Genomic DNA, 27,286 nt, shown 5'->3' with positions numbered 1-27,286 from the left:
AGGGCTATAGACTTGTATATTTATCCCAAATTTCCCCTCAAATTCCCCAAACGGTGTTAATTCTTACTAAATGTAAATTATACTCAAACATAACTAGTTAATAACAAATGAAGTTCAACTTTTGGGTTTTCCTCCTTTAAAATTTGAGTTACTATGATAGATTTTCTCTGTCTATAATTATATAAATTTTTTCACTGCCACACACACTCTTTACATTTTTCCATTTTTTTATTATTTAACTATTAATATTTATACTCTTTACATTTCATTTTTCTATTCATATATTATTATATTTATGTGTATATTTTAATTCTATTTAAATTTTTATTTTTCCAGACTTCTAAACAACATTTCTGATGTAATAATAAAGTTATGTGATATAGTAACTATGAATATATCAGAAATTGAGTTTTTTTGCTGATACTTATACACATGAACATATACGGACAGTATTTTGACCTAACAATGGACTTTTCATTTTCTTTTAAAAGAATTGGAACAGTCTTTCTATGGTTAACATTTTTGGCTTCAAAGTTCTCTAAATCGCATTTTTGCCCGGAAAATATTTGTAAGCTTTGCTGTAAACCCACTCAAAGCGGTTGTGTGAACGGGTTCGTCCAAAACTACAATCAAGCCCTAACTAGTGTTAGTTTGGCGTGCCAGGTATTTATTATTAATAATCATTTAATCTTTCAGGACTGTAATTGCTCAAACCCACAAATAGGTTTGTAGTTATTTTTTATTAAATTCAATTTTTAATTAAAATTTTCACTTTTTTACAATATTTTAAAGGATGCGGTTGGGCTGGTAGAAGGTTCAAAAGAGTGGAATGTAATTCCTGTAGTACTTTAAACTCTCTTATTGAAATGTTAGTATAAATAACTGTAAATATATAAAATGTGTGATTAAGTAAATAATATTGTGTTTTAGAAACCCCGAATTACCGGTGGCTGGATGCGGAAAATCAATAATTGACGGAGCATTGGTTTATACATCCTAGTTTTGTAAGATATTCTTAAATTTGTAAATTATATTAAATTGTTATGTGGAATGGATGACAGAATAGTGGTATTCTATCACCAGCAGTGGCTCCCTGACCTTGAAGGTAACGACACCTTCCAAGACGTCGGGATGGTAAGCGTTAGTACCTGTAGAGAAGTGGAGGTGGTTTTGGAGCCACAAGTGTTAGTTTTGTGTCTTTTGCGAAAACTGCGAAAAGTCAAAATTATCTTTAAACCTTGTATATATGACAGGTTCTACGACGGAGTTCTACCAGCAGCATTAGTGAACAAGGTTAAATATATACAAAAAGAACCTCAGGAGTTTAATGATATGAGTTCAAATGCTTGTACTGATAACTCAGTGGGAAATAAAAATGAAGATAATGAATCTGAATCAGATTATGGAGTAGTGAGAAACGAAGATTTAGTTTCATACTTTGTAACATTGGTTAACTTGAACAATAATGTAAACTGCACCGAGCTTGAGAGTGAATTCTCATTATACGATGTGCCAATTCTGAGTATTAATCGAGATAATCTTTACCTAAAAAGCGAAGTTGTAATCCCCTCTTACATTTACACTCACTTGAGGTACGCTATAATGTACCTCATCTGGCTCCACCCTTTGATTTCCCATTATACCCGTGAGGTCGTTTTAAACTCCGAACCTTTCCCATTCTCTTGGTACTCCTTTCTTAGAAAGAAATCCCAAGTTAAAAACGAGTGTGGAAACTTTGGATACTCCACACTTGAGAACACTCTTAGGGACCTCAGATTTTTTCTTCAAGGAATAAGGTTAACTCTTGCCGGGAAATTATATCAATATTCACATTACAAGTAAGTGTACTCTTCATTTGATTTTTTAGTAAAATTAACTGGTTTGAAGGGTGCATCTTCTCGAATCTGAGTGTCCTTTTCAGTCTGCCATGTCAAGGTATTAATTCTCTATGAATACTTTTATTATCTAAGTAGTCTCATATTTTATTAGATTTGGAGGATATAGTGATTTTGCATAAGGAATTTGCGGACTTGAAAACCTATTGCATAAGAATGAACGCAAGGTATGAAGTCGTTTCCCTCAAACCTCCTTTTTTGTCTGGAGATAAGGTATCAGCTTCACATTTCAAGAAGAACTCTAAGCTTTTTAACCATCTTCTTAATATTTAATCAGCTCCCTATCTGTTACTAACTTAATAGTTTAAATGTTGACCACCCTTGAGTCCTAGATACAACTACCTAAAAAGGTCAGGCCTGTAACCGAAATTTTTAAGCCATCCTTCCCTTGCGACTTGTAGAAATGCTAATTTCGACATTCTGGTAAACCTGAAAATCCCTCTTCCGTACCCACCACCTATACACCTCAGCCTTATCCTGTACAGTCCAACTTTATTATCGATTGGAATGTGTCCTTTTAACCCAAAATTTTTATAAACATATTTGTATACCCTTGTGTTCACTTCAGACTCCCTAAAGAGTCTACGGGATATGTGGTCTCTCTGAACCCAGTTCTTAAAGGGAGGGAATCCAACTGGAGGGTCGAGAATAACAGGTCCAGGGTTCCTGGCAGCCATATTAAACACACGCGCTCATGGAAATTTTAGTATGGAAAGTTAAAATTAAATATAAAAAATTTAGAAAAAATTAAGGAATAATTCCAAGATTTAAAAGTGATGTTGTGTAAATGTGTAACAAGCGTTGAAATGGTAATACACAAGCTGTTACAGTTGATTGGTATTTTATTTAGATTTTAGTGATATGAATTTGACCATTTTGCCGTCCTTCTGCTCAGAAGTCATTGAACACTTTGTTTGGATGACATTCTAAATTAAGAGTTTTGGTAAATGAACTGAAACTACCTGTAATTTTCTAAAATTTTCATTTTTTTCCTTAATGTTAAAGTGCTCCAAAATAGACTGAAAATTTAGTTAATATGACTTCTAATTACCTTAACTGTAACTTTATTGTTATTGTCACTGAGAAATAAAAGAACTTTATCTTCAAACGTAAGTTCTTTTGGTTGAGTACTTTTGGAAGTTTCGACCCTAACTTTAGAGGAGACTGAAACCTGAGATGAGCTGTCTTCATCGTCTGAGTATTCCTTTAGTTCCTCGTCCACTTCTTGCTCCTTCTGGAGTATTAACATACTCTTCACACTCTAAAGTATTGTTATAATGAAATTTTAAACCTCTCCGTATGATGTTAAGTTTTTGTCATAAAATGGGTCATCTTCAGTGTAGGTAGTGCGATTGTTCAAGTATGTGTTTTCATCGTCGCTGAGTTCCTCATTCTCATAGTCCCAACCCAAGTTTGTCTTATCGATATCCGACAATTTTCTGGAAAATGTATCAAAGTAATTAGTTACCTTTTTTTAGGCAATTGTTTGTCATCAGCCTTAGGCCTGTCTTCGTCTGAAGCTCTGGTCATTTTCTTAAGCCTTTCTTGAATATTATCCTATAGATATTATTAAAATGGGTGTGTATCACGTGTAAGAAATGAACTTACAACTTTGCTGGGTTGTGATTCACTTGATTTGGGCGGGACATATGAATCAAATATAAAGTAATTAGATACTGGAGAAACCAAAAACGTGTTGTCCACCTAAAAACAAGCAATAGAAATTGCAATTTTTTTGAGTATGTAATTGAAAATTATAAATTAAAAATATCTTACCTTGTGTTCTACAACCATAAAATAGCAGTCGGTGTCAATTTGACATTTTTTAGACCTAAATTGTCGGCTCAAAGTATTATCAATCAGGGAAGATTTCCAAATAATACTCTCGTCATCAAAAGTAGAGGAAGGATCCTGTAAAAAAGTATAGTTAAATAGTTTTATGTACAAGAAATTTTATATAATGTATAACAAAAGAAGTAAATAATTAAAAATGGAAAGATAGATAATGTTGAAATAGTTATAGCTTACAAGTGGATTAAATGATGCAAATTTCAGTCCTTGTGTATTATCTGGTAAACAAACAACTCCTAAGGTGTGATTTTCAGATTGATCGAGCCTTAATTTGGTTTTAAATTGGTCGTCTGAGGCCTTATCAAGATTATGGAAGAGCTATAAAATTATAAATTTGAATTCCATTGTTGTAAAATTGCAATAAAAATAACTAATTTAATTTCTTACTGTTGATTCTTTTTCATTCTTTGGGCTGTTTTGGGAAAGAAGATCGAGAAGTTGAGATTGTGGATGGAAAAGGCGTTCCATAGATTATTTTAAATGTATAACTAAGTTTTTAGTTTAAAAATAATATACAAAGAAGAAAAATAAAAATTAAACGGTTAGTTAGTAAATAAATGAAAATTCAAATACACATAATGAAAAAATGGTAAATTGGGTTTTAAATCGATAAAATTATTTTTTAAAAAACATTAAACACAGAAGATTTATTATAGTTGATAACATTGGTTAATTATTATATACTCCGATAAAAAGAGTGTATAATTTATTTACAATTTATTTATGGAAGCTAAAATTATATCCTGTAAATAGTTAACCATCTGGAGTTTCCAATGTTTTGTATATCTTTACAAACTCTTCTTCCTTTATTTTGACCCAATCATTATTCTTTAATTCCAAAAACTGTCTTTCGACTTTCTTAGGCCCTTTTATGAAAATCTCTGCCAACCTGAAACTTTTGGATAATGAATTACGAAATGGATTGACATCAGTTGAATCCTCACCTTGATTTTTAGTCTCCTCTTTGCTTTTTCTTTCAAATTCCTTGTGATCTCCGTAAAGTGCAAGAGCAGCTAGTCTTTCCCTTAACTCATTCTTCCACATTTCCCTATTGCAGTCTAGCACTGAAGAGACTTCAAATGAACTGTATGGTACAAAAGTTTGGACCATAACGTTCCCTACCCTGCCAAATTTATGTTCATACGCGCCAGTGTCAGCCCTTAACCCGATGTCCAAGTATGTATGTGTTTTTATGACTTGTCTGAGACCTATCGACTTGTAAAACTCAGGAGTGGAAATCCATAACCAAGATTTATCATCACTTTTAATATTAAAATAAGAATTTGAATCCTGAAAGTGATGAGTTCTTGTTACATTTTCGCCGTCTCTGCAACTCAGTTGAACCATGTGTTTTTCCTCGTTCCGGAAGTAAAAAACACTCTTCACAATATCTTTACCAGTAGAGACCCATATCTGCTGGTTTTCATATTTTACTATTTTCAAACCTTTATCCTCAGGAGGGAAGTAAGCAATCGAAGTGTAAGGTTGTGTCGCCTTCTTCTCAGCCAAAGTTTTTATATCAAACTCTTCAAAGGATTCCCTCGGATAAACCACCTTCTTTAGCTCCTTTTTGTAGTCTTTCTCTGGCAATTTGAACATAATGCCCGATTTATAAATGAAGTATAGATTATGATATATTTTCGCCGATCCCCTAGTAGCACATAAGACCAATTTGTAAAGTCTGGGATCAGGAGAAATTGTGTAAGAAGCTTTTATAAAAGTTTCATTCTCGTCTCTGTACCATAGTGTATGTTCTTTGGCAACAACTCTTTCAACTTTCTTGGATGGATCCTTGAGAAATGAGTCAATAAATGATACGCCGTCTACAATGGAACTCGAAATCTTGAATGTACTATATTCCTGTGAATCGAGATTAAGTGTTAAATCTTCCCTTGTAGAGTATGCGAAGTTCTTAAGGGTAAATGTATACTCAGCAATGGATATCTCACTATAAATGTCCTCGTGTGCTGAAAAGAACTTTAAATCAACAAAACCTTTATTCTTAATCATAAAACTCAAAAGCTTTGGCTGAGTTTGAATTGAAAAAAATCCATCTATAACATGTGTTTCGTCATTAGAATGCCATATTACATTAACACCATCAGCTATAGTTTTAATAGTAACATTCTTTTTAGGGGAGAAGGAATAAAAGGTTAAATCGCCCTTTGTTTCTTCGTCTAGATGAATCTTGTCAAATTCTATGTTGGATAAATCGAATATCATTTCAGGCTTTTTCTTCGCCATTTCTAGTGCCTGAAGTTTGTAGTCCTCATTTGTTACCTGAACCCAATTATCAGACTTACAAAACCTTTTAACACAAACTGTACTTCCCTTGACGTATGTTACAGAACACATTGTGGGCATAAGTCTTGGAATAAATGTTACTAAATTAACCTTTTCATCCGGATTGAATTTTAATATAATTTCACCATTACAAAGCAATTTTGTCATACGTTTGTTTTGAACTGGAACCATTGCACCTATGCTTAGATATTCTTTCTTACGATGAGACAAATTGTAGTTTTCAGAAAGTTTTAAATTGTGCAAATCAAAAGAGAAGTTAACCTCCTCCTTAGGCCTATTTTCATCTTTAGCAGTATCGTTGCAATTCACTAATAGATTGGCGCAAAAGAGTAGAATTACCTGCAGGCGTATTTTATTCATCTTGAAACATAGCGAGAGATTAGAATTAAACAAAATGCCTGTTCATGTGTGGGGAAATATAGCTCATCTATAGGACAATTTAGGTATAATCAGGCAGATTTGATTAGTTGGTTGTGATTTTCAATCCTTCCTCGAACATCGGGGATGATAGTTGAACTCTATGTTTAAGAACATAGATTATACCAGTTTCACTACAAGATCTTTAAATTATCATTGCGCACACTATGATTTAAAACTAGAATATGGTCTAAATTTGTACTTTTAACCCTTTTATAATAAATTTGAACCTGGACAAAAAATATTTTTAACCCGCTTTTTGATTTATTCGATTGCGTAAATTTCTGAATAACATCGCTAAAATTGCTCATTTTATAATTATTATTAACTTGATAATAGATATATTATCATTTTTCATAATGATCTTTCATTTATCATGATATATGTTCCTATTTCTTGAATGTGTCTATGATTTATAAATATGTAAATTTTTAATAAAAACTAAATAGACTAATGATAAAATATAATAGTTTAAAGAAATTAAAATATTTAGGACCAGATAGATTTACTGGCTTGTGGCTCGATAACAGAGTTTATATCTCTCATTAGATCCGTTGTTAGCATGTGTTTAAAATTTGATGAACCGCCTTCAAATGATTTGTAAAACCAGAAAAAAATGGATTTGAACCAGCGAATTCCACTCATATCTTTGGTGGGCCAATTTTTACGGTCCTGCTCATATACGTTGTAGATCTTAATGTAACCTGAGCCCCAAAAAATAGATGCAAACAGTAGAATAAAGGAAAACATTGTATTGAAAGTGGAAACTGTACCATTTTTCTTATCTTCCTGAAGACCTACTCCTGCAAATCCTATGGACTTTAACAACGAATATATGGCAATAATACCATCAGTCAACAAAGCCAAAATTACCGGATTTCTAACAGCCTTGGAAAATCGAGAATTTGGGTAGTGCATTGAAATGAGAAAGCAAAGGATTATTAAAAAGTATGGTATTAAGAGAAAATGGAAGTAATTCCAGAAATAATCATTGCCTTTCCACTTTTTATTAGGACCAAACCCGAGTAAGCAGAGGAGCGATATAATAGTTGCAGAGATGCCGGCAGATACTAGGACGCTTAAATCAATTATATGTGCTATCTCTAATGTTGTAAGTTTGTAAGGAGCTACTGCAGGATAAAATGAAAAACAAAGAGATGTTCCAAATCCACTCATCAAAATCGGTGATTTTGCCCTTATTATGGATCTAAATATGGTAGAAATCTTAGAGATTTTTTTATTATCTATAAATCCCTTTGAATTCATGAGTAAATTAGGAGACTCATTAATTGTCACATTAATTAAATTTGGTTCAGTCTGGTCAGTCTCTTCAAATGAGTTAGAATTAAAATCTGAACTTTGTCTCAATTCACAACTTGTATTTTCTGATGTTTTTAAATTTTCTGTCTTAAGTTCTAAGATTCCCTTCGTAGAGACCAACTTAGTATCATAAGATTCACTGATTATATTCTTTGGTGCAGGATCAGTTTTGTACCATTTGAAAAAGGTAAATATTTTACACATTTGTGTTTTAGCAAATGATGTGGTCCATAGAAAAAGTGAAATGGCTGAAATTGTTGTGGAGAGTAGAATTTCAGTGGGAATTAACCAATAATCAACGTCGAAGTTGGCAATTGGTTTAGTAATGGCCAAAAAAATAGACTGAAACAACACCATTTGAATTCCTGCGAATTGAAGCCCACAAACAAAAAAAGCCAGAAATTCAACTCCAATGCAAGCGGAGAAAGCTCTGTTAGCGCCGTATGCAATAGAGCACAGGATTGAAATCCAATAATAGAGGGTCAACATACCTCCACGACGTTTTATCATATAAGATAACAAGTGACAAATATTCAAAAGAAAAACGATAAATTTGGTAAAAACCGATAAGATTACATTCAACTCATAATGAGTTGAACCAAAAGCCCACATGTATAAATTTACAAAAATAATAGCGATCATGTTAAAGGTATCCATAGAGGTGTGAAACTTCGATACATATATTGAAGAGAGGTTGACAGGAACACCAAAACGTCTTATTGCGAATCTTGATCCTGAGCAAGCTGTACGATATGGTTGCAAAATAGTTAGACCGACAATGAACATGGTTAGCATCTTCTTTGAGTTTTGCTTGTTCCTGGCCATCACTTTTTTCAACCTGTAATAAAGTCCACTCAAACCCATTTTTAATTTTCTTTAAATTTTAAAGACTCTAGGGTAGTGTTTTTGAGCGAGTTTTAGCTCCAAAACTTCATGGGTATGTTACCCATTCTAATTTGATTCTAACCCTTTAAAGGGAAGAAGTTCTCCTAGGTATATTTCTTTTTACTAATATATTTATTTTATAAATCTTCGTAAAAAATTTTGCCATTAATATGTCAAACTGTATGTGATTTCAGAGTAAAGGGTGTCAAACACAACACAGGAGGCACGTACCATACAAATGTATAAATGAATATTGAAATTTTTAACTAAATTATTTTTCAGCTGTTGAATCCACACAACAGTGAGATTTTTAGTTTTAAATTAAAAAGCGACTAAAACTTAAAATGATGCAGTCATAATTTCTAACTGCTCGTTACTAGAGTTATTTTCGCTCTAATAACGTTCAAAAACTGATACACTCTGTGTATCAACATTTCTTTAAAGTCGATCACCTCAATATGTTTAAAATGTGAGGTGACCTGGGTTTAGAGAAACTTCATTTGTTCAGTTGCATTCAACACTAGGTCGGCTAGGTACGACTCCTCATCAGGAAGGAGGGAGAAAGAAACCCAATTTCCTTTGTCAAGCACAAACGCTTCGTGAACTAGTTGATAATTGTGCTTGAAAAAGAGTATAACTCTTTGGAGTGTGCCGTCAGTGTTGAGCTTAGTCATAAATGCCAACAAATCGGGAGAAGCCTCATCTTCCTCGTAAAAAGGAAAATCATCGAGCCTCAATTTTTTAACTGAATTTCTTAAAATAGGTACATATACAGTCTGTAACTCGTCAACTGTATATACAAATAAATTCTTGTGGGAATCGTTCAATTTCAACTGAGAAGTCGTTAAGGTGCCGGATTTTTTGTCGGTATAAGATACAGTGACCAACAAATCATCGGGTGATGGACAGAGGTGAGTAGTTGAAGCAACAGTCTCTGCATCACTGTCCAACTTGTCAGACTCGTGTTCAACGAACTTTAACTCCTCGTTGAGAGATTTGAAATCCCTGCATAATTTATCGTAGAGATTAGCGTATTCTTTTTCCATGATCTCTGCCCAATCATCATTATCTAACTTTTTAAAGTATTTGGCCGAGATCTTATCTCTATCTTTAATGTATAGTTGAATTAGCTTTGTGTTAGAATTTAGAAGATATTTGTACTCATTTTCATGAACAGTTATAATAGATTTTACATGTTCATTTATTGAATTACTCTGCCATACTGGTTTGTTTCCATGTGACACTATTCCCACGTGTAAACTTGGCATCGGGTTAGATATACGTATTGGGTGTCCGAACTCGAAGCCTTCCTTAACCTCGTATTGTCCCACGTCTGGAATTAAGCTTATGTCAAAGGTGACATATTCCTTAATAATTGATACGTGCAAGAAGTTGTTGTAGAACTCTTCCTTTTCAATCTTTTGCCATTTGCCGCGAACCAAAGCTGGTTTTTGTTTTTCCTTCTGGTTGCGGTATTGTTCCAAGTCGTCAGTACCATACTCGAGGAATAGATTCTTAGCTAGCTCAGAAATTTGGTCAGGTAACTTATCGTCGAGTGTGTATAAATGCCATTTACCACCTTTCTTGAAATAAAAGGTGTACCAAAGTCTGTGACCTTTAGCACAGTAGAGACCTAGACAAAGATGAGATGGATTCTTTTCAGGCATGTAACCAAAGTTGACCAAAAAGACATGACCAGTTTGTTCCCAGACCAAAGTCTTGCCATCAACAAGACGAGAAAGAACATAGTCAGAGTGAACCTTGACAGAAACCTCATCATGGCCAAAATACTTGCCGTGATAAAGGGTAAAGAACTTATTAGTCTTATTTGAAGCAGATAAGTCAAAGGTAAACTTCTCACAACCGACAGATTTGGTAGGCAAATTAGATGAATGTGAAGTAGCTGGTAATGAATTTGGTGGAGAGGCTGGTAGAGAAAGAAGTGTCGAGTCATTATCGGTTAACATCCATTTACCATCAATTTTTTCAAAGCTCTCGACAATCATATCATTTTGTGAAAAGTAGGACACAAGTAGCTGATTGGGATTCTCAGGTGGCATGAAGCTAAACGATATTGCGAATTTCTTATTTTCAAAGCTCCAAATGATTTCTTTGCCATCTCGAATGTCAAACAGTAATCTGTTTTTATTAAGGCTGACAACTTTACATTTTTGGCCGTGGTGTTGGGATTCAATAACATCGTAATCTTCGGTAGAGTTTGAATGGGCTGACAAATCAAACACAAAGAACGTCTTAGACTCAATCAACTCTGACAACTCCAAAAGTTGGTCAGGCAATTTATCGTCGAGTGTGTATAAATGCCATTTACCACCTTTCTTGAAATAAAAGGTGTACCAAAGTCTGTGACCTTTAGCACAGTAGAGACCTAGACAAAGATGAGATGGATTCTTTTCAGGCATGTAACCAAAGTTGACCAAAAAGACATGACCAGTTTGTTCCCAGACCAAAGTCTTGCCATCAACAAGACGAGAAAGAACATAGTCAGAGTGAACCTTGACAGAAACCTCATCATGGCCAAAATACTTGCCGTGATAAAGGGTAAAGAACTTATTAGTCTTATTTGAAGCAGATAAGTCAAAGGTAAACTTCTCACAACCGACAGATTTGGTAGGCAAATTAGATGAATGTGAAGTAGCTGGTAATGAATTTGGTGGAGAGGCTGGTAGAGTTGAACTTTGGTTTTCATATCTGAGTGTGGTGTGGAAATAGTGTGAAGTTTTGTGATCTAAGAAATCAGTGGTGACTCTGAGATACATATCATTTTTATTGGCGTAAAGATGAAGTGTTTTGATAACTTGCATGCTTGAAGAATACACCAAATCTTCACGATCGTAAAGGTTTGTGACTTCAAGCTCACTAGGTACTGAATAAACCATAAAGGATGAGATATCTTCCTCAAGCAAATTTGATCCTAGGGTTTTCGTTAACGTTGGTTGGGGAATGTTCTTATATTTTTCTAAGTTGGATACTACTTGGTTTGCGAGGTTTGAGAAATCGAGAGAAACCTTTACTGAGTTATTTTTGCCCACAATTTCAGGTATGAGAACCTTGATAAACTGGTCGGGAGAAGTCTCTTTCCAAGTGCCATCTGGATTTTTCAGGAAATACTTTACAGTCTCTTGTTCTCCTGTAAAGTAAACCACTCCTGCTGCTTTAGGCTGTTCAAATGGCGCGTAAAGAACCCTCTTACATTTGTCGTCAGGTCCAGAAGACCAAACCTTAACCTCAGAATCAAGCAAGTGAACGAGCTTCTTGTTCGTTCTTGGTAAAACTGTGGCCAACTTGACTCCCTGCATCGTCTCAACCTTCAACTCAAAGTTCGCAGTGCTGTCTTTGTCCTTATTCATATCATACACAAACTCATTGGACTCCATTGGTGTGGGTTGTTTAGCTGGAGTTGAAGGAACTTGGGCTGAACTTAACATTTGATCGAGATCTAATAATTTAGTTGTAAATGAATAAGATTTGACCCATTCCTCATTCTTCTTTTCGAAATATAAGTAACCCAGCGAATCTGGTGGGAATTCTAGAGAACTGGAAATGTATGAAAGAGTCAGATGAGTGTTTTCTGGATCCAGGTTATAGTAGAGATTGTAGACGAAGTCAGTTTCAGGAACTTGGTAGACGGAAACGCCGTTGTCCTTAATCTCCGAAAGCCTGTGGGTCTCAGAAACATATACTGAGTGGTAATGATCTTTCGGCGAAAGTTTTGTTAGAACAAACCCATCGCCGCTCTTTTCACAGTGAAGGTCAAACTGGAACTGCTGGAGTGTGTCGGCTGGTCCTGGGTTAAAGAGTTTGTGACTGGACAATAGTGAAAATAGGTTATCAAAGTGTAGGCTGTCGACTTCATACCATTCGTGTTTTTCGGATGCACTCCTCAAAAAGAACTTTTGCATATGTTTTCCTTCCTGAAGGAATGAAAACCCTACCACTGATGGCTTCTCCAGGGGGTAAAAGATCAAGTCTAGGAACTTCTGATCATTATTTAGTCTAAACAAGGGCTCTCCTAAATAAGTCAAAGCCAACACCTGTGGAGTTTGTGAACTAGCTGACTCGTCTGATTCAAATTTGCGAGGCACTAGAGAGGCCACTCCAAATACTAATGAATTATATTTGAGCAAACCTGTTTTCAAAAAGTTATATCTGGTTTTGGTCTCGAGGGAGGAAACATTATGGGAATTGAAGGGGCTCAAATAATTGAAGTCAGTGAAGGACGAGGTGGGCTCGAATTTGGAAAGGTGAGATAGCTCAACGACGTTTGGAGTTCCCGAGTAAAATGAGGAGAGGTAGTCGAAAGAAGCAGAAGAAACTTCCAACCATTTGCCACTGAGCTTGGAGTAATATTTAATCGCAAGGTCTGTGGACAGTACTGACAGTAGCTCAGGTGATTCAAGTGGGAATAGATAACAAGAATCAACAGATGCTTGGTCAGATGACCAAACACTTTCAGGCCCGTCAAAAATTGAAACTATTCTCTTGCCCAAGATTGGAGTTACTACCAAAGTTTCGAATGTTCCGTTCAAACTCTCCTTTACCACTAAGAAATCGTCAAACGTAGTGTTTTCCTTTGTCAACTGTCTCAAATCCAACGATACTGCTTTTTGTTCAGAATTCAAATACGATAGAGCGCGATTATCAAACTCATCGTCGTTTACAACCCAGGTGTCTTTTAGAACAAACTTTCTCACTAAAGTCTTCTGAGTTCCAGAGGAACTTTCAGTTTTAACCTCAACGAGTAAAAGTTTAGGGTCATTGCTGGGGTAAAATGATATCCTTGTAATATTCTCATCTTCCAACTTGCTGTAGATAACTTTAAAGGAGCTTGCTACTTCAGACACTTCATATTCAGGCTTTGGTACAAAAGTTTCAAAAAGCAAATTTTTGTACAAAGTAAGGTGACGGTCATAACGGTACTTGTAAAAGTCAGAAGTAAGGTCCAGGGTTAAATCGAAGACTACTTTACTTGAACCAGTGGAAGTTGAATCTTTATGAAAGTAAAGTGGGCGTTTTAGTGTTTGTGGAATGTTCATTGGCTCAGAGTATGGATACCATTTGTTCTCTGACCTGTAAAAGTACTCGAAATAGTCCTCCTTGGAACTCGGAGTGCGGTATGCAATTGAGAAATAAATCGGATTATCAGGCGGGTAGTACATGAACCTTGAGACCTCAGTCATGGCATCCTTTGGAACCCATACAGTAAGGTTATTGTTCAGTACCTTCAAAAGTCTTTGGTTCTTGTGAACCTTGACGAGCACATAGTCTAAGTACTCAGAAGTTTGTCTCTCAACGTCATAGTGTTTGTTGCTGACATTGTTGGAATGACGTGTGTTATAGTAGAACTCGTTCTCTGGTGTAAAGAGCTTGCTTTCTGACTTAAACTGATCGACATCCTTGGAAGCTAATAACTCTTTTAACAAAAGCCTGCGGTCTTCACTCATACCAAAGTATAGTGACCATTTGCCATTTTGTTTGTTGTACAGCTCATAACCCTCCTTAGAGTTTTCAGTAAAGTAAAGACCAAAGTATGTTGGATTTTCGGGTTGAGAATATACAAACCTCTGGACCTTCAAAGCTAGGATCTTGAAATTAGGTAAAACGTTCAGGTCCTTATCTACAACTGAAGCAAGGACTGATCCTTCCGAAACATTACCAGTAACAATCTCAAGGCTGTTGTATTTGTTTTTGGTGAGTTTGTAGTGTTCTGAGGCTTCGTCAACTGCAGAGAGATCGAGAACGAAATTCACGAGGTCAAGGTTAGAAATGTGAGTAAGAAGACTTGGAACGTTGTTCAGTGATGAGTATGGTTGCCAAACACCTCCAGTTTTGTGGAAGAAATCATATACCTCCTTGTCATTGAACATGTAGCCAACGCATAGCAAGTTTGGATCCTTTAGTGGAGAGAAGCCGAACCTAACAACTCTGGAATTGCCAAGGTTGTTCCACACCAACAAGTTCGAGTCCAGTATCTTCTCAACATTGCTGTCTGCTTTTGTTCTCCCAAGCATAAACTCGTGGCCGCTGAGCGAGTCCTTTTTGAGAGTGTACACTTCACTTAAAGCGTCATAACTCGACAAGTTAAACTCAAATTTGTGCTCTTTCACTGGTGTTGGACGTTTCACTTCTGATTCAGCCAGATCATCCACATGTGAGTGTGATTGACTAATTTCTTCTGATGCGTTGTGAAGTAGAACCTTCATCTTAATGTACTTTGTCATGTCAGAGCCCATTGTATGCCATGTGTTTTCCTTGTTCACAAAGTAGTAAAACAATGAGGAAATTGAATCCACTGCTGTTATCAGTATTGTGGATGGATTTAGAGCTGGGGTGAGAGTTAATGAGTCGAAATCCGAGGTTCCGTCCAGGTCCATTAGAACTTGTGAATCCATCATTACGGATTTGACTTTGTAGGAAGGACTTGACTTAACATGTAGATAATTCATAGACTGAGAGTTCTTGAAAACTACATCAAACGCGCCCTTGTGCTCAACAACCCGCTCACCTTCAAAGACGTAGGCGCTGTCTTTGTGATTCGGATCAAAGAAGAATACAAATTCCTTGGAGACTCCGTCCTCAGGAGTGTACACACCTGTCAAAGTCAAGGCCAAATTGTAGTGACTTGATCCTGTCCTTTGCCTAGAGGAAAAACTGACCAATGCTGGGTTATTATTCTCAAACGTCTCCAGATTCCAATGTATTTTCTTTATGGTTCCAAAGCTTGAAAAGAACATAAACTGCTTCTGCTGCCAAGTCTTGTTCGGGTTTCCAAACAGTTTATGGGCAGTTGAACTAGTTGGACTATTCGATTGTGCAGAGGTAGTTGGTGTTTTCGTAACCAGCTTTGTGAAGGTTGAGTAGTAATCATTATTTTCATCGTCATTGTAGTAGACTATTAGGGAGTCTGGATTAAGTCTTGGAGTTAGCATAAGAGCTCTAACTGTGTGGAACTGGGACTCAAGTGAGAAGAGAGTCTCAGTGGAGTACTTGATGTGAGAGATCTTGTTTGTTTTTATGGGTATCAGCATTATGTAGTTCTCTTCCTCACTAACTATTGAATAAAAGCCCTTGAAAGGAGTGTTCCTAACCTCAGAATCGGTGTTCACAAAGTACTCTGAGCGAGTCAATTGGCTGTGAGATATAAATGAGCCCCCGTAGTACAACACTTTGCTGTAATCGAAACACTCGAGCCTCAGTGATGTGCTGCGGGAAAGAGCCTCATCAAGTTTAAACTTGATGCTGTTAAATTGGCTCGACAATAAAGTAGATTCAGACCACTCATCAGCTCCCTTAGACTGATCAGATGAGCCTTTGCGGAAGAACACTAACTTTTTGGCTCCGAATCTGTCGGACAGGTACAAGCACACGGAGTCTGGCTTGGTTGATGGAGATATGTAGACAGCGATAATCCTGTCATATTGGGCTTTGCTTTTATGTTTTTCATTAGTTGAGGTGCTGTAGATGACGCGGTCTGAGGTTTTAAGAACCGTTACCTCGTACCCTTCTTTAACAGCCAGAACCTTGAAGCTGTTCCAGGCATCGTCCTTAGCATAAGAATAAAAGCGAGTTTTAAGCGAGGAGACGTATACGTCCATTTCATCGGTAGTCAGATCATAGTTGAAGAATGCTGGTGGTGTGTCTGGAACCAATACTCTTCCGGATAACTTGAGACTGCCCTTGGTGCCTTGTTCCTTTTCTGTTAATGTGAGGAAGTTTGTGAAGGATTTGGCAGTAGCGTCAATCTTTGTCTTCTGAGAATGCCTTGATTTCGCGTCCTTTAGGAGTTCTTTAAGGGCAGAAACCTCCTTGTCTGGGAGTGTGAATCTAGACCACTTATTTGTGGAATCTCTAAACCAGGACTGAACGTGAACGTTAGCCAACAAATCCTGGAATATAACAGTTAGTTTATTCACCTTTCCATAGAACTGACCCTTCTGGTTTTCCACTGTCAAATACACCGCAAAAACCTTCTTTGTGTTTGCTGCATCAGTTTGTGGATCTGCGTTTTTGAAGAAGGAGTGTTTTCCGTAAGAAACATTTGTTATAAGGAAGTTATTGAGCGGTAAGTATAAGAAGTTGTCCTTTTCGGGTTGTTCCACTAAGAAATGTTTGTTGACGGAGACACTCTCGAACATGATCTTCCTAGACTTAGAGGAGCTGGCTTCCTCAGAAAGAGTAGGGATTTGGGTACCAGTGAAGACGACCGTATCAGCCCTCAGTTGTGCTGTAACAAACTTGAGTTTAACAGAAACGAGGTCGTTAAAGACTAGGGTACTGTGAGTCCACTTGCCCAGAGATCTTGAAAACGACACGAACTTGTCGAAGTTATTTTCAGTGTACCAAACATGAAGCTTAACTGGATCCTTTGATGGCATTAGCAATACTCCCTTAAGCAATTTGGGTTTTGTTTCCTGTGGGTTTGAGCTGAAAAGATTTGATTTCAAATCAGCGTCAAGTTGCAGCTGGCTTTCCTGATCCATTTCCACCCACTTGTTAGAAACCTTGTGCATATATTCGTAATTAGTGACGGATTCACCGTTTTCGAGCTGGACTTTGTAGGAGACTAACAAATGATCTGGTTCAAAAGTTGGATAGTATGCAAACCTTTCAACTAACTTTCCCTTTGAGTCCCAGACCTCTGATTCACCCTCTAATACCTTGGAAAGTGTACCCTGGGTCACCTTCACAACAACATACTCCTTGTCCTCGAATTTTCCTTCGTATACCTCGAAATTCTCACGGGTGAAACCCCTAGACTCAATGTCGTATGAAAATTCCTTTGAAGTGGTGGTGTAAGGCTTGCTATTTGTCAGGTCGAGCAGAACCTCGCCGTTAACGCTCAACTTTGTAATGTTGTGGTTTGGCTCGTCCACGAACACTAGTCTATATTGTTTTTCATCCTCAATGTAAAACTTGAATCCTAAATCGGATAGCCCAGTTTGGAGGTTATTAGAGTCCTGGGGAAGTGCCACGTTTTTCAGCAAATCGTACTTATATTCAAGCTTATCTTCGAGGTCAGACAACATCTTCACGTTGCCGTGTAACATGAACTTAGATGTGGGTACGGTTTTTAGTGAGAAGAACGAAGGGTGGTCCTCCTTTTTATCCGCTGGTGTCTTTTCTGGTTCAACAGTTGATAATCCAGGAGAAGCGGGTAACGCGGGCTTCGTTGAATTTGGATCTAAAGCTTTTGGTTCTTTGAGTGGTTGTGATAAGGGGTACTCGAAATCGGAGAACGGGCTGAGGTGATACTTGGTGATGTTCTTCATTTTGTACTTAAGAAGTGAGTGGTATGAGGGGACCCACTTTTCTTGCTTGTGGTATAGTTCGAAGAAGTTGAAGCGCTGGTCGCTTGTGTAGTGGACGAGTATGTGGGTTGGATTCGTCTTCGGGACTAACAAAAGCGACTTCAAAACTCTGTCTTCTCCCAAATCGAACACAATATCACCCTTGTCGTAAAGCTTTGTGAACTCATACCCTTGATTGGGTGACACCAAATAGTAATTCAAAGCGTACAATTTTCCAGAATATGTTGTCACAACATTTGGAATCTCATCAGATTTGGTGCCATCGCTCAGTCTGTAACCACTTTTAGAATCGTTGTTATAATCCACATAGTACAATAAATCAAGCTTCTTTCCATACAAAACCAGTGTTGAGTTCTGAGGGTCCGTTGTAAACTCGCCGACCTTGACCAACTGAGTTGAGGTCAAAGCCGTTTCGGATAACAGTGCTTTGGATACCTCAGCTGGTGGTGAGTAGTCTGGCGAGTTAATATAGTCCAACAAAGCCTTTTTAAAGGTGGGATAATCACGTTGCGAGAGTCCATATGGATAGAAGCTAACGAAGAAGTAGTTGTTAACCAGTGATGGGCTCATTTTATGTGAGATTTTGACAAACCTGGGTTTGTTTCGAGGGAATACTGAAAGGCTGATGATCGGGAAGGACTTCTGGCGGTATATAACCTTGTCGTACTGGCGTAGGTGAGAGAACTCGAAGCCAGCCTTTGGCGTGAACTTGGTGAAATAAACTCCAGACAACTCTTCATCCGCCGAGTCATAATTTTCCTTGTTCAGTTCAAGGTCGTCAAGGTCAAGGTCAAATGGCTGCTTCCTCTCAAATTGTTCATCTGCCCATTTCAAGCACAATGACTTGAATGTAGCGTCGTCAGTTATGGTCCAAACCCCTTCGTTAAGGTAATAGTGATTTGTATTCACCGAAAGATAAAATGGAGAGGACATCTCCATTCCGTCATAATTAGGTAGATAGCCTGGAACACCAGTTAAATATGCATAATCACCAGAGAATGATACAGAGGATGTTGGGGTTGGGTCTGAAACAGTTTCTGGTGACTGATTAGGTGAATATGGTGATTCCTGTAACTTTGGTGAAGTCCTAGGAATGATCAAGTTGGAGGTACTTGTGTAAGTTATTGAAACAAACTTCGGATCATTTTCTGGTGCAAATGAGACCAGCCTTATATCCTCATTAGAGGTTGGTTCAAATAGAACTTTCAGGTCAGAATCTCCGACGTCACCCGCTTGGGTCTTTTCGTGGTTATCGAAGTTGAATGGCCCGAAGTCAAAATCATTGAGGTCAGAATCTCCGACAGATTGGGATGGGCTGAATAGTACCTTTGAGATCTTGTACTCGAAGCGAGGTGAAACAGAGGTGAACGCAAGCTTATGTAGGTTTACGTAGAATGCATTGAGCTTTTTGGTCTGGTTGATGTAGTTTTTGGTGTTGGAAAGGTCTACAGGCTCGAAGTCATCGGATGAGTGTGATAAATAGCGTTTGAGGGAATACTTGTACTCAGGCTCGGTCTGCGCTGCCCAGAAGTCGTTTGTCTTTGAGAAATAGAAGAAATGAGACCCGTTGTTGGTGCCAAGGTAGAGCTTTGCAAATTTGGGTGTGTTGATTGGGTAAACGAGTACTGATTTGAAGTTGTCGTACTCTCCCTTGTCCCAGATCTGCAATTCCTTGCACATCAACTTGACCACATCAACATTTTCCTTGGGTGATATCTTCATGAAGTAAGTATTCGCTTCGTACACCAATTCCTTCTTAAAGAAGCTATTGGAGTAGCGCATTGAGTCTGTGTGGATGTCAAGCACGAACTTGTTGAGCATAGTAAAGAGCTTTGAGTCGTTGGTCAGGTTAGTACACAAACCATTGAATTCAGTCCAACCATTCTCCTTGAAAAATCTGCGTGAGTAAACGCCGTTGCCACAGTCCCTGAAGAACAGTGTCAAAACCTTGGGATCCTCGGTAGGCGCAAAGTATACATGAGTCACAAAACGATCGCTAGGGGTGGAAGAATTGTCACTGGTCCAAACCAACTGGTCCGAATGAACCAGGCGAGTTAGGAGGTAATTGCGTTTGACGCGCAGCACCGTTCTTGGAACAGTTGATTCGACGTAGTCCTTAACTGATAATCTGTGGTTATCTTTATAGTTGGCAAGATCTAGTGTGAAATGCTCGTAATCTGAGGGTGTCGAAAGTTCGTTTACCTTGTCCAGGAAAGCGTCGTGGGACGTTTCAACGGACAATCGGGCCAAAACTCGGTTGTGCAAATCCTTCGAGGATAAACTGAGTGGGAAGAAATCGGATGACAAGTTAGTCATCAGTGACTCCATAAACTCAGTTTTTCCCACTTCGTTCCAAGATAACACCCTCTTCATGTACTTGTAGATTATGGTCGGTTTTGAGGACTCGGGATCAGTCACATTGGTATCCAGCATGAGTATGACGTGGTCTGGGTTGTTTGGTTGAGTAGAGAGGACGTCTAGGATTCGTTCGCCCTTTTTCACCTCATATACAACCATTGAGTTGTAAGTAACTGAGACTAGATTCTTGCCGGACTTTGGAGTGCACACTCCGAACCTGACACCGAACGCATCAGTGTATTCATAGGTGTAAAATTCACTTGGCAAAGAAGAATTTGCGTCCTCAAGTCGGTACACAAACGAGTTTTCGAGCGCCAATAAACGATTCACAAATTGGTGGTGGGTGTTGTTACTATCAAGCGTCCAGCCCTTTTCACTGTCCTTGTAGTATAAAACGGACTTCATAAGCGAGCTTTCCGAATATGACAGCAACAAAACCTTTGGATCTTCTGGAGGTGCGAAATTCAGTGAAAAACATTCCATATTTGGCTCACTCATCCAAATCAAGTCTGAATCAGTCAAATCAGATGCAGAATCAGCTGGTTTCGAGAAGACTTTGGTAACGTTAGTGGAGAGGAGTGGATATAGCAAAACAAACTTGAATCCGTATCTGTAGTAGTTTGAGAAGATGAAGTTGGACTTGTCGAAAGAATTGAGGTTTAGTGACAAGGAAGAGTCAAGCATGTCTAGGTAATAGGACATGAACTTGGAGTAACTCTCCTTCCACTCAAGGGATGTCAGTTCTCTCGCAAAATCCTTCAGCCTGACATAGCCATCAGAGTCCCTGTAATACACAACCAGAACCCTGGGATCAATAGAGGGGGTAAAGTAAAACTTCACAAGCTCCTCCGAGGGTGATGTCGAGTTGCCTTGATTTGGTGTCCAAATCTTTCGGTTTTGCATAGAAATTGAGGTAACACGTGTACCCTTATTGGGAAGAACGACTGTAGTGTATAAGCCTTCGCGCTCGAAGGTAAATACAGTCAAACTCGTGTGTACTTTAGTATCAGACAAGTCATAGTCTACGCTCTTGACGTTTTTGTCGAAAACTGCGTTACTATACAGGATTGACGACTTCCAGACTACCTTTTCTGAGGGCCCAGATTCTTTAGCTTTCTTGTAATACTGAGAGTAAACAACACTTTTCAAAAGATCTTTGAAGTTTACCATCATCTGGTTAGGATCTTTAGATGGGTAAGAGACTATTGATAGGGTCTGGTAGTGTGGGTGTGCTTCCCAAACGTTGGCCTCCTTGAACATAATAGGAGAAATGTTAACCTCGGAGTTCGGGTATACTACATCAATCTTCTCGTTGTAAACTGTCTCAACAGTCTCCTCGTAGCCGTCGTTGTCGTAAACAGGGGATCCAACCCTGTAGTAAGGGTCCAGGTTATATTTGACCTGAGTGCCTGCGATCTTGGCGAGGGACATCAGGCGGTTGAAATTCTCCTCTGTTGTGGGCTTGTAAACGCCTTCTTCGAGCACAAAGTACGCCTTTTGGACCTGGAACATCATATCTGTGCTGTAGTAGATCCTCATGAGTGAAGGACTCCCGTCAGTGTACTCAACATAAAAAACAGTCTTGTCCTGAACTGCAAAAATTTCCTCAACTGGCTGAACTGGGTTTTGGTCTGAATCAAACAACTTTAGGTCCTTGAAGGGGTCCTTGGCGTTAGACGAATTGGATCTGACAACTTTGGAAATCTTGTAATTGTCCATTGGTGTTATTCTTGTCATTGTGAAGTTCTTGTTGGAGCGATCAAAGTAGGTAGTGAAGAAATGGGGGTTAGGATTGTCTATATCGAGCACGACCGGGTTCATGGTGAAGCGTTTGAGCAAGAAGAGGAACTTGCCGTACTCTGTGCTTGAAATCTCCTCCCAAACTCCCTCGTCGTTTTTCCTAAAGTATGCTTGAGAAGGTACAAAATTCTTCACATAGTTCAGGGCCAATATCTTGGGGTCATCCTTAAACGCATAAACCGCACTCAATATTCTATTAGAATGGTCTGAATGGGAGTTTTGGTCTGCGTTGATATCGAATAATATCTTTCCATTGTGTTTAACAGCCACAATGTATGTTGAGAATGAAGGCTTTACTATGGTAAAGACTAGTCCGTAAATCTTCTTCCTGCAAAGGTTCAGATGAAGGTTAGACATATAGTCCTTTTCTTCTAGGTTCTTATTTGGCAGTGTTGACAAATCTAGCGTCATAGGCATTAGATTCTCCTTCCTCAGCCTAAACTTGTCTAATGCATAGTCCTCACTAGTCTTCACCCATTTATTCACACTAGACATATATCTATAATGATATACACCCTCGCGGTCTGATTTGTTGTAGTATATGAGTGCTAAGAAGGGTTTATGTTGGGGATAGAGTATGAGGTAGTTTACTAGCTCATCCTGGGCTTCCCATATAACATTCCTTCCCTGGGTTAGCAATACCAGATTTTTGCCCTTATTTGGGGTTAAAATTAGGTAAGATGTGTTCGAAACTGTGTGGTTTGATAGCCTGTAGTCATCAGTCGTGTGAAGTTCGGTGATATCCACCAGAAATTCATACATACGTCCAAAAGATTCAAGAAGTGAATAGTAGTCGAACACGTTAAGGCTAGTTATTATTGAAGTGGTTGAGGGTTTGGCTGAATCTGTGTCCAACAAATTTGTGATCTTGTAGTACTTGTTGATGATTGTTGAGTTTGTGTTTGAGCTGATACGTAGGACTTTAGGCCTCAGGAGTGGGAAGAATGTGATTTCAATCACATTCTCTAGAGAGTCTTCGGGACCAATTTTCTTAGAAAGTCCGTTATCAGCGTTGTAAATTGGCACTGAGTTATAATATATGAGCTTTATTTGATATCCAGGCTTAGAACTTAGTGTGTTAGTAAAAAAGCCTGAAAAGGATTGAGATGTCACAAGTTTGAGCTCGTGTCCGCACCTTAGGTGGAACATGTCGACTGAAACAGGCTTTGATGCGAAGTTAATCAAAACCTGGAGTGCGCGGTGGAAACAGATAATCTTATGCGTCCAGCGGCGGTTCCACTTCTCGTAGTTGAGCATTTTCAAATCCTGCGAATTAGCATCCCTATAATAAATGCTCAAAAAGTATTCGTTATTTACTGTGAAATAAATCTTCGTGGAGGGATAAAAGTTGTAGGCAGTTACGATATCAATGCCATCATTCACACCCCTAAGAACATAATAAGGGTTAACCTCAGCTACTACTAAATTAACTCCCAAATAGTTGTACACTGAATGCTTTAATGGAGACTCAACTGCCTTTCCATTGTTTGTTTGGGTGTTGTTCAATTTTTCGTGCATGTAAGAAACCAAATCACGTTCATCAGAGTTTGTTTCTTCGAAGTCCTCGACCATTTTGTAATAAGTGGCCAAATCAAGACTTGTGTACTTGTTTAGCATTAAAAGTTTCTCGAATTGCTTGGTGTATTCGTGCTCGTCAACCTGAACGTATTGATTCAATATCTTAACGAAAGGATCAGCATCGGTAAAATCCGACTGGGAGAAGTAGAGAAAGTTGGAGTCGTTATTGGAGGATTGATACTCGAGTGATATAACCTTTGGTTGGTTTGAGGGGAAGAAGGTAAGTTCCTTGAGGTATGTTGCTTTGGGTAACTTGTACAAGTGTACTCCATTAACGTATATGGACAAACGTTCAACCTTGTCGGTGAACTTTAGGACACCGTAGTGGTCCATTCCATAATAACTTGAGTCGACAAATTCGTAGTAATCTCTCCTCTCGCCCATGAAAACATCAGACAGATCTACAATCTCCTCTCCCTGATAATACTCGGCGGAGTACTCCTCTAACTCTTCAAAGTACTCTGAGGTATTAACACTCTTCCAAACACCATCATCTTGTTTGAGGTAATGGTTTAGGTAAAGGTGATGAGATTGGGATAGAGTGACTGTAGTTACGAATTTGGGGTCATCATAGGGTACGAATGTTGCGTATACAAGGTCTTCGTAGCCTCTGGTATAATCATCGTTTCCTATTCTGCCGTAGGGTGTGGAAGCATCCTTAGGGAATGAGTTGAATGACCAAATTGTCTCCGCGCCATCAACCAGCTTGTCAATTTTGTGACCGTAGGACGGCTCAACAAGGCATGATGGCGGGGTAGCAAGATGATCGATTTGGTAGGTGTACTTGTTTGAGGGTAACAGTTTCCCGATATCGAGAGTGAAGAACTTCTGGTCCTGAACGGTTGAGACTTTGCCAAAAAAGTTCTGCAGCTCATCGATGGTGACACTAATCCACTTTCCATTTACCCGCGAATAGTAAGAAGTCCTTAACACGTCATTCTCGTCTGAGAACAATAAAAGGACCATGCTTGGTTGCTCGGCATAATTAAACTCCAAGAAAAAGAGTTTGCGGTTGGGCTTTGAGCTCCAGATAACGTTGGAGCCCTCGCGGAAGTTAGCCAGGTGAGATGTGAATGCAGGGTAAACTCGAACCATTGGTACATTGTTGTGCCTAAATAGGCTCAAAGAATAATTTTTATTGGTTCTGTCGAGGTTAGTCTCGGGGAAGGAGTCGAGGTCAAAGGGAACTGAGTGTTTTGACCTCATATCAGATATAAACTCAGTCAAGTCAAAATCAAATGATATCTTCATCAATAGGGAGTGCATTAAGGAAGAATGTACTGCCTCAGTTATAGGCATCCAGACACCCTCGTTAGTGCTATCCTTATTGGGTTGTGATATCTTCTGATAGTATAATAAATGAGATGTATTGTTTAGTGGATCTTCAACTAGCAAAGAAATGAAATTGAAATTGTTTAAATTGACATGGAACACTTTTTTACACTTTAGGAACCGTGTTGAGTTCCATAGTTCAAGCTCCAGTTCCTTAACCTTATCAAAGTAGTATCCATCATTAGCTGTTATGTGGGTTATAGGGACGCCGTTGCGCTTGTAAACTGCCTTTGAGCAGAAAAACAGGTCTGTGTTATTGAGTTCGAGAACAACTGAAATCTCGTCGTTGTTCAACAGATGCTTGTAATTATCTTGAGAGAGTGAACCCCAGTGCCCACTCTCTAGTTTGAAGAACTTATACTGGCATGTGTCGGAAGGGTTAGAAGCCAGGCAGAGATCCACGAGAGTGGAGCTGTCACCTAGGTGATAGAGGTGAACATCTCTGCAATATGTTCTATCATTTTCGGAGACCCAAAGAAGGGAGTCTCCGGACTTTACTAAGGTCAACGTGGCCTCGCCTAAAGGGCTAACCATCGCAACCTTGACGCCTCTATACTCTTTCTTCTCCACTCTAAAGTCGAAGTAGAGGGGATTGTCGGAGTCGGAACCATCCAACATAGGAAGGACGTCAAGCGTAAGCTTATGGAAACGTCTAGAAAAGTAGGCGAACTGAATCCTCAAAAGTTCGAGGGTCTCTTCGTAAAAGGTTTGGTTCACCGTTTTCCAGACAAGTGACTTATTCTTGTAGAAATAAAGCGTTCTGTCTAAGTAGTAGCGTGACGACTTTTCGTCAAGAGGGTTGTAGGTAGCGTTTGGAGTGGTTAGCGTCATCTTGACCAACACAAGAGAGTTCATTGTGTTGTATGAGAGAAATGCACTTTTGAATAATTCAGTGCCAGCAGAACTCCAAACCAGGTCTCCGTTGTGGTTTACTCGTGTCACTCGAGAGAGACGACGAGCTAGCAGGAGTTCGCGCGTAACTTTGTCCTCGAGATGGGAGACGGATACTAGTGAATCTGAAAAATTATGGAGATCTAAAATTGCGTCTAAGGACTCCATATCATCCTTTAGAACATCGAAGTGGTACTTTGTTAGGGGGAACCAACCCCTGTCTCTCTTGGTAAAATATAAATTAGAATAGACAACCTTCTCGGACAAGGACTCTCCCAGATTTTGGTGTGAATTGTCATCTTCCTGGGGTCCGGAAGGGGATGTAACGTTTTTTTCGAAGAGCGCGAGGTGACCTATGGAGTTGTGGCCCGACCTTTGGTGGATTTCGAAGGACTTCACAGAGAAATCCTTCGACAAAGGGGACCATACGCCGTCTAGGGTGTCGGTGATTCTATTCACGTGCACTCCAAGCTTGGGTGTAATACGTGTCACCGAGGCAGGGCCAGTTTCAAACTCGACCACATCAAAATTGTCTCTAGACGCGTTCGATAGGTCCAGCTCAACCTCTGAGCCCTGAACGTAGCTGGCAAAGGCCAGTAACAGGAGTAATTCTCTCAAAAATGCCATTAGGGCTCAGCTCATTATTTATGACTCTTACAGGTGTGGGGATATTTATCTCAACAACGCTGGGATGACCCAGAAACATCTTATTTCATATTACTGTGTGTTTTTGTTCCAAATTTTCCAAGTTGTGTGATTCTTTAAGTCTTCCCTTCTAAATATTTTGTTTGGGTCGTTTATAACTCAAATAACTTTACAAAGCAGGTCACTAAACTGTCATGACATTAAATTACTTGGATAAAATCCCTGAATAATTCTAGAAAACTAAATTTAACTAAAATTAACACTCTAATACTGGGTAAAGTGAAATCTTACCTTTAAACGATCCTCAAACAACACTTTATTCCACTTTCACTTATACTTTAGTCTTATTTAGATTTATTTATTTAGATTTTTAACATTTATCACTCCTTTTTATCCAGAAACGATAAACGTAACAACAACGTCCCAAAACGTCCTTTTAAACTGTAAATTTTCTGTTTTTTCAAGTTCTTCAATTATCTTGAAATTATAATAATTTGGCTAGCTATTTAAAAGTCACACCTAGCCTTTTTTATTTAATTTATGCTCAATATTTGTTTACTTTTAAAAATAACAACTTTGTCTGAGCACCTTTATGTTCTCTCAAGTCTATCTTGTTTACAATATTTTGAGTTTTTAGGGTTGAGTTTCCTTGTTAAAATAAATGTTTAGAAACTATAATATCAA

At 38.4% G+C, this 27,286-nt stretch overlaps 7 protein-coding genes across 7 annotated transcripts, besides 12 other annotated features; 2 read left to right on the top strand and 5 right to left on the bottom strand.

The window, feature by feature from the left end:
• Positions 1–432: 432 nt before the first annotated feature.
• On the top strand, positions 433–1,000 carry TA14925 (uncharacterized protein; the record flags this gene model as incomplete). The annotated part of the gene is made up of 4 exons (XM_946871.1): positions 433–663; positions 697–724; positions 793–868; positions 931–1,000. 4 exons carry the CDS (start codon positions 433–435, stop codon positions 998–1,000), a joined length of 405 nt encoding a protein of 134 aa, XP_951964.1.
• A 50-nt stretch (positions 1,001–1,050) lies between these two features.
• Positions 1,051–2,168, top strand: TA14930 (uncharacterized protein; the record flags this gene model as incomplete). Its single annotated transcript, XM_946870.1, has 3 exons — positions 1,051–1,796; positions 1,868–1,935; positions 1,990–2,168. The coding sequence occupies 3 exons, from the start codon at positions 1,051–1,053 to the stop codon at positions 2,166–2,168; spliced, it is 993 nt and encodes a 330-aa protein (XP_951963.1).
• A 65-nt stretch (positions 2,169–2,233) lies between these two features.
• Positions 2,234–2,572, bottom strand: TA14935 (mitochondrial ribosomal protein S14 precursor, putative; the record flags this gene model as incomplete). Its single annotated transcript, XM_946869.1, has 1 exon — positions 2,234–2,572. One exon carries the CDS (start codon positions 2,570–2,572, stop codon positions 2,234–2,236), a length of 339 nt encoding a protein of 112 aa, XP_951962.1.
• A 350-nt stretch (positions 2,573–2,922) lies between these two features.
• Positions 2,923–4,214, bottom strand: TA14940 (uncharacterized protein; the record flags this gene model as incomplete). The annotated part of the gene is made up of 7 exons (XM_946868.1): positions 2,923–3,156; positions 3,187–3,334; positions 3,364–3,452; positions 3,504–3,599; positions 3,672–3,806; positions 3,924–4,064; positions 4,134–4,214. The coding sequence occupies 7 exons, from the start codon at positions 4,212–4,214 to the stop codon at positions 2,923–2,925; spliced, it is 924 nt and encodes a 307-aa protein (XP_951961.1).
• Positions 4,215–4,499: 285 nt separating this feature from the next.
• Positions 4,500–6,410, bottom strand: TA14945 (uncharacterized protein; the record flags this gene model as incomplete). The annotated part of the gene is made up of 1 exon (XM_946867.1): positions 4,500–6,410. The coding sequence occupies one exon, from the start codon at positions 6,408–6,410 to the stop codon at positions 4,500–4,502; it is 1,911 nt and encodes a 636-aa protein (XP_951960.1).
• Positions 6,351–6,410: a sequence feature (Signal peptide predicted for TA14945 by SignalP 2.0 HMM (Signal peptide probability 0.941, signal anchor probability 0.004) with cleavage site probability 0.495 between residues 20 and 21).
• Positions 6,411–6,956: 546 nt separating this feature from the next.
• TA14950 (uncharacterized protein) lies at positions 6,957–8,651 on the bottom strand (the record flags this gene model as incomplete). Its single annotated transcript, XM_946866.1, has 2 exons — positions 6,957–7,279; positions 7,316–8,651. The coding sequence occupies 2 exons, from the start codon at positions 8,649–8,651 to the stop codon at positions 6,957–6,959; spliced, it is 1,659 nt and encodes a 552-aa protein (XP_951959.1).
• Positions 7,146–7,214: a sequence feature (10 probable transmembrane helices predicted for TA14950 by TMHMM2.0 at aa 21-38, 73-90, 97-119, 129-148, 155-177, 192-214, 334-353, 368-390, 403-425 and 468-490).
• Positions 7,377–7,445: a sequence feature (10 probable transmembrane helices predicted for TA14950 by TMHMM2.0 at aa 21-38, 73-90, 97-119, 129-148, 155-177, 192-214, 334-353, 368-390, 403-425 and 468-490).
• Positions 7,482–7,550: a sequence feature (10 probable transmembrane helices predicted for TA14950 by TMHMM2.0 at aa 21-38, 73-90, 97-119, 129-148, 155-177, 192-214, 334-353, 368-390, 403-425 and 468-490).
• Positions 7,593–7,652: a sequence feature (10 probable transmembrane helices predicted for TA14950 by TMHMM2.0 at aa 21-38, 73-90, 97-119, 129-148, 155-177, 192-214, 334-353, 368-390, 403-425 and 468-490).
• Positions 8,010–8,078: a sequence feature (10 probable transmembrane helices predicted for TA14950 by TMHMM2.0 at aa 21-38, 73-90, 97-119, 129-148, 155-177, 192-214, 334-353, 368-390, 403-425 and 468-490).
• Positions 8,121–8,189: a sequence feature (10 probable transmembrane helices predicted for TA14950 by TMHMM2.0 at aa 21-38, 73-90, 97-119, 129-148, 155-177, 192-214, 334-353, 368-390, 403-425 and 468-490).
• Positions 8,208–8,267: a sequence feature (10 probable transmembrane helices predicted for TA14950 by TMHMM2.0 at aa 21-38, 73-90, 97-119, 129-148, 155-177, 192-214, 334-353, 368-390, 403-425 and 468-490).
• Positions 8,295–8,363: a sequence feature (10 probable transmembrane helices predicted for TA14950 by TMHMM2.0 at aa 21-38, 73-90, 97-119, 129-148, 155-177, 192-214, 334-353, 368-390, 403-425 and 468-490).
• Positions 8,382–8,435: a sequence feature (10 probable transmembrane helices predicted for TA14950 by TMHMM2.0 at aa 21-38, 73-90, 97-119, 129-148, 155-177, 192-214, 334-353, 368-390, 403-425 and 468-490).
• Positions 8,538–8,591: a sequence feature (10 probable transmembrane helices predicted for TA14950 by TMHMM2.0 at aa 21-38, 73-90, 97-119, 129-148, 155-177, 192-214, 334-353, 368-390, 403-425 and 468-490).
• Positions 8,652–9,157: 506 nt separating the features above from the next.
• TA14955 (uncharacterized protein) lies at positions 9,158–26,584 on the bottom strand (the record flags this gene model as incomplete). Its single annotated transcript, XM_946865.1, has 1 exon — positions 9,158–26,584. The coding sequence occupies one exon, from the start codon at positions 26,582–26,584 to the stop codon at positions 9,158–9,160; it is 17,427 nt and encodes a 5,808-aa protein (XP_951958.1).
• Positions 26,528–26,584: a sequence feature (Signal peptide predicted for TA14955 by SignalP 2.0 HMM (Signal peptide probability 1.000, signal anchor probability 0.000) with cleavage site probability 0.980 between residues 19 and 20).
• Positions 26,585–27,286: the final 702 nt, after the last annotated feature.

Source organism: Theileria annulata, chromosome 2 (assembly GCF_000003225.4).
Source record: "Theileria annulata chromosome 2, complete sequence, *** SEQUENCING IN PROGRESS ***".
Lineage (NCBI taxonomy): Eukaryota > Apicomplexa > Aconoidasida > Piroplasmida > Theileriidae > Theileria > Theileria annulata.
This window is presented reverse-complemented; position numbering and strand designations above follow the sequence as displayed.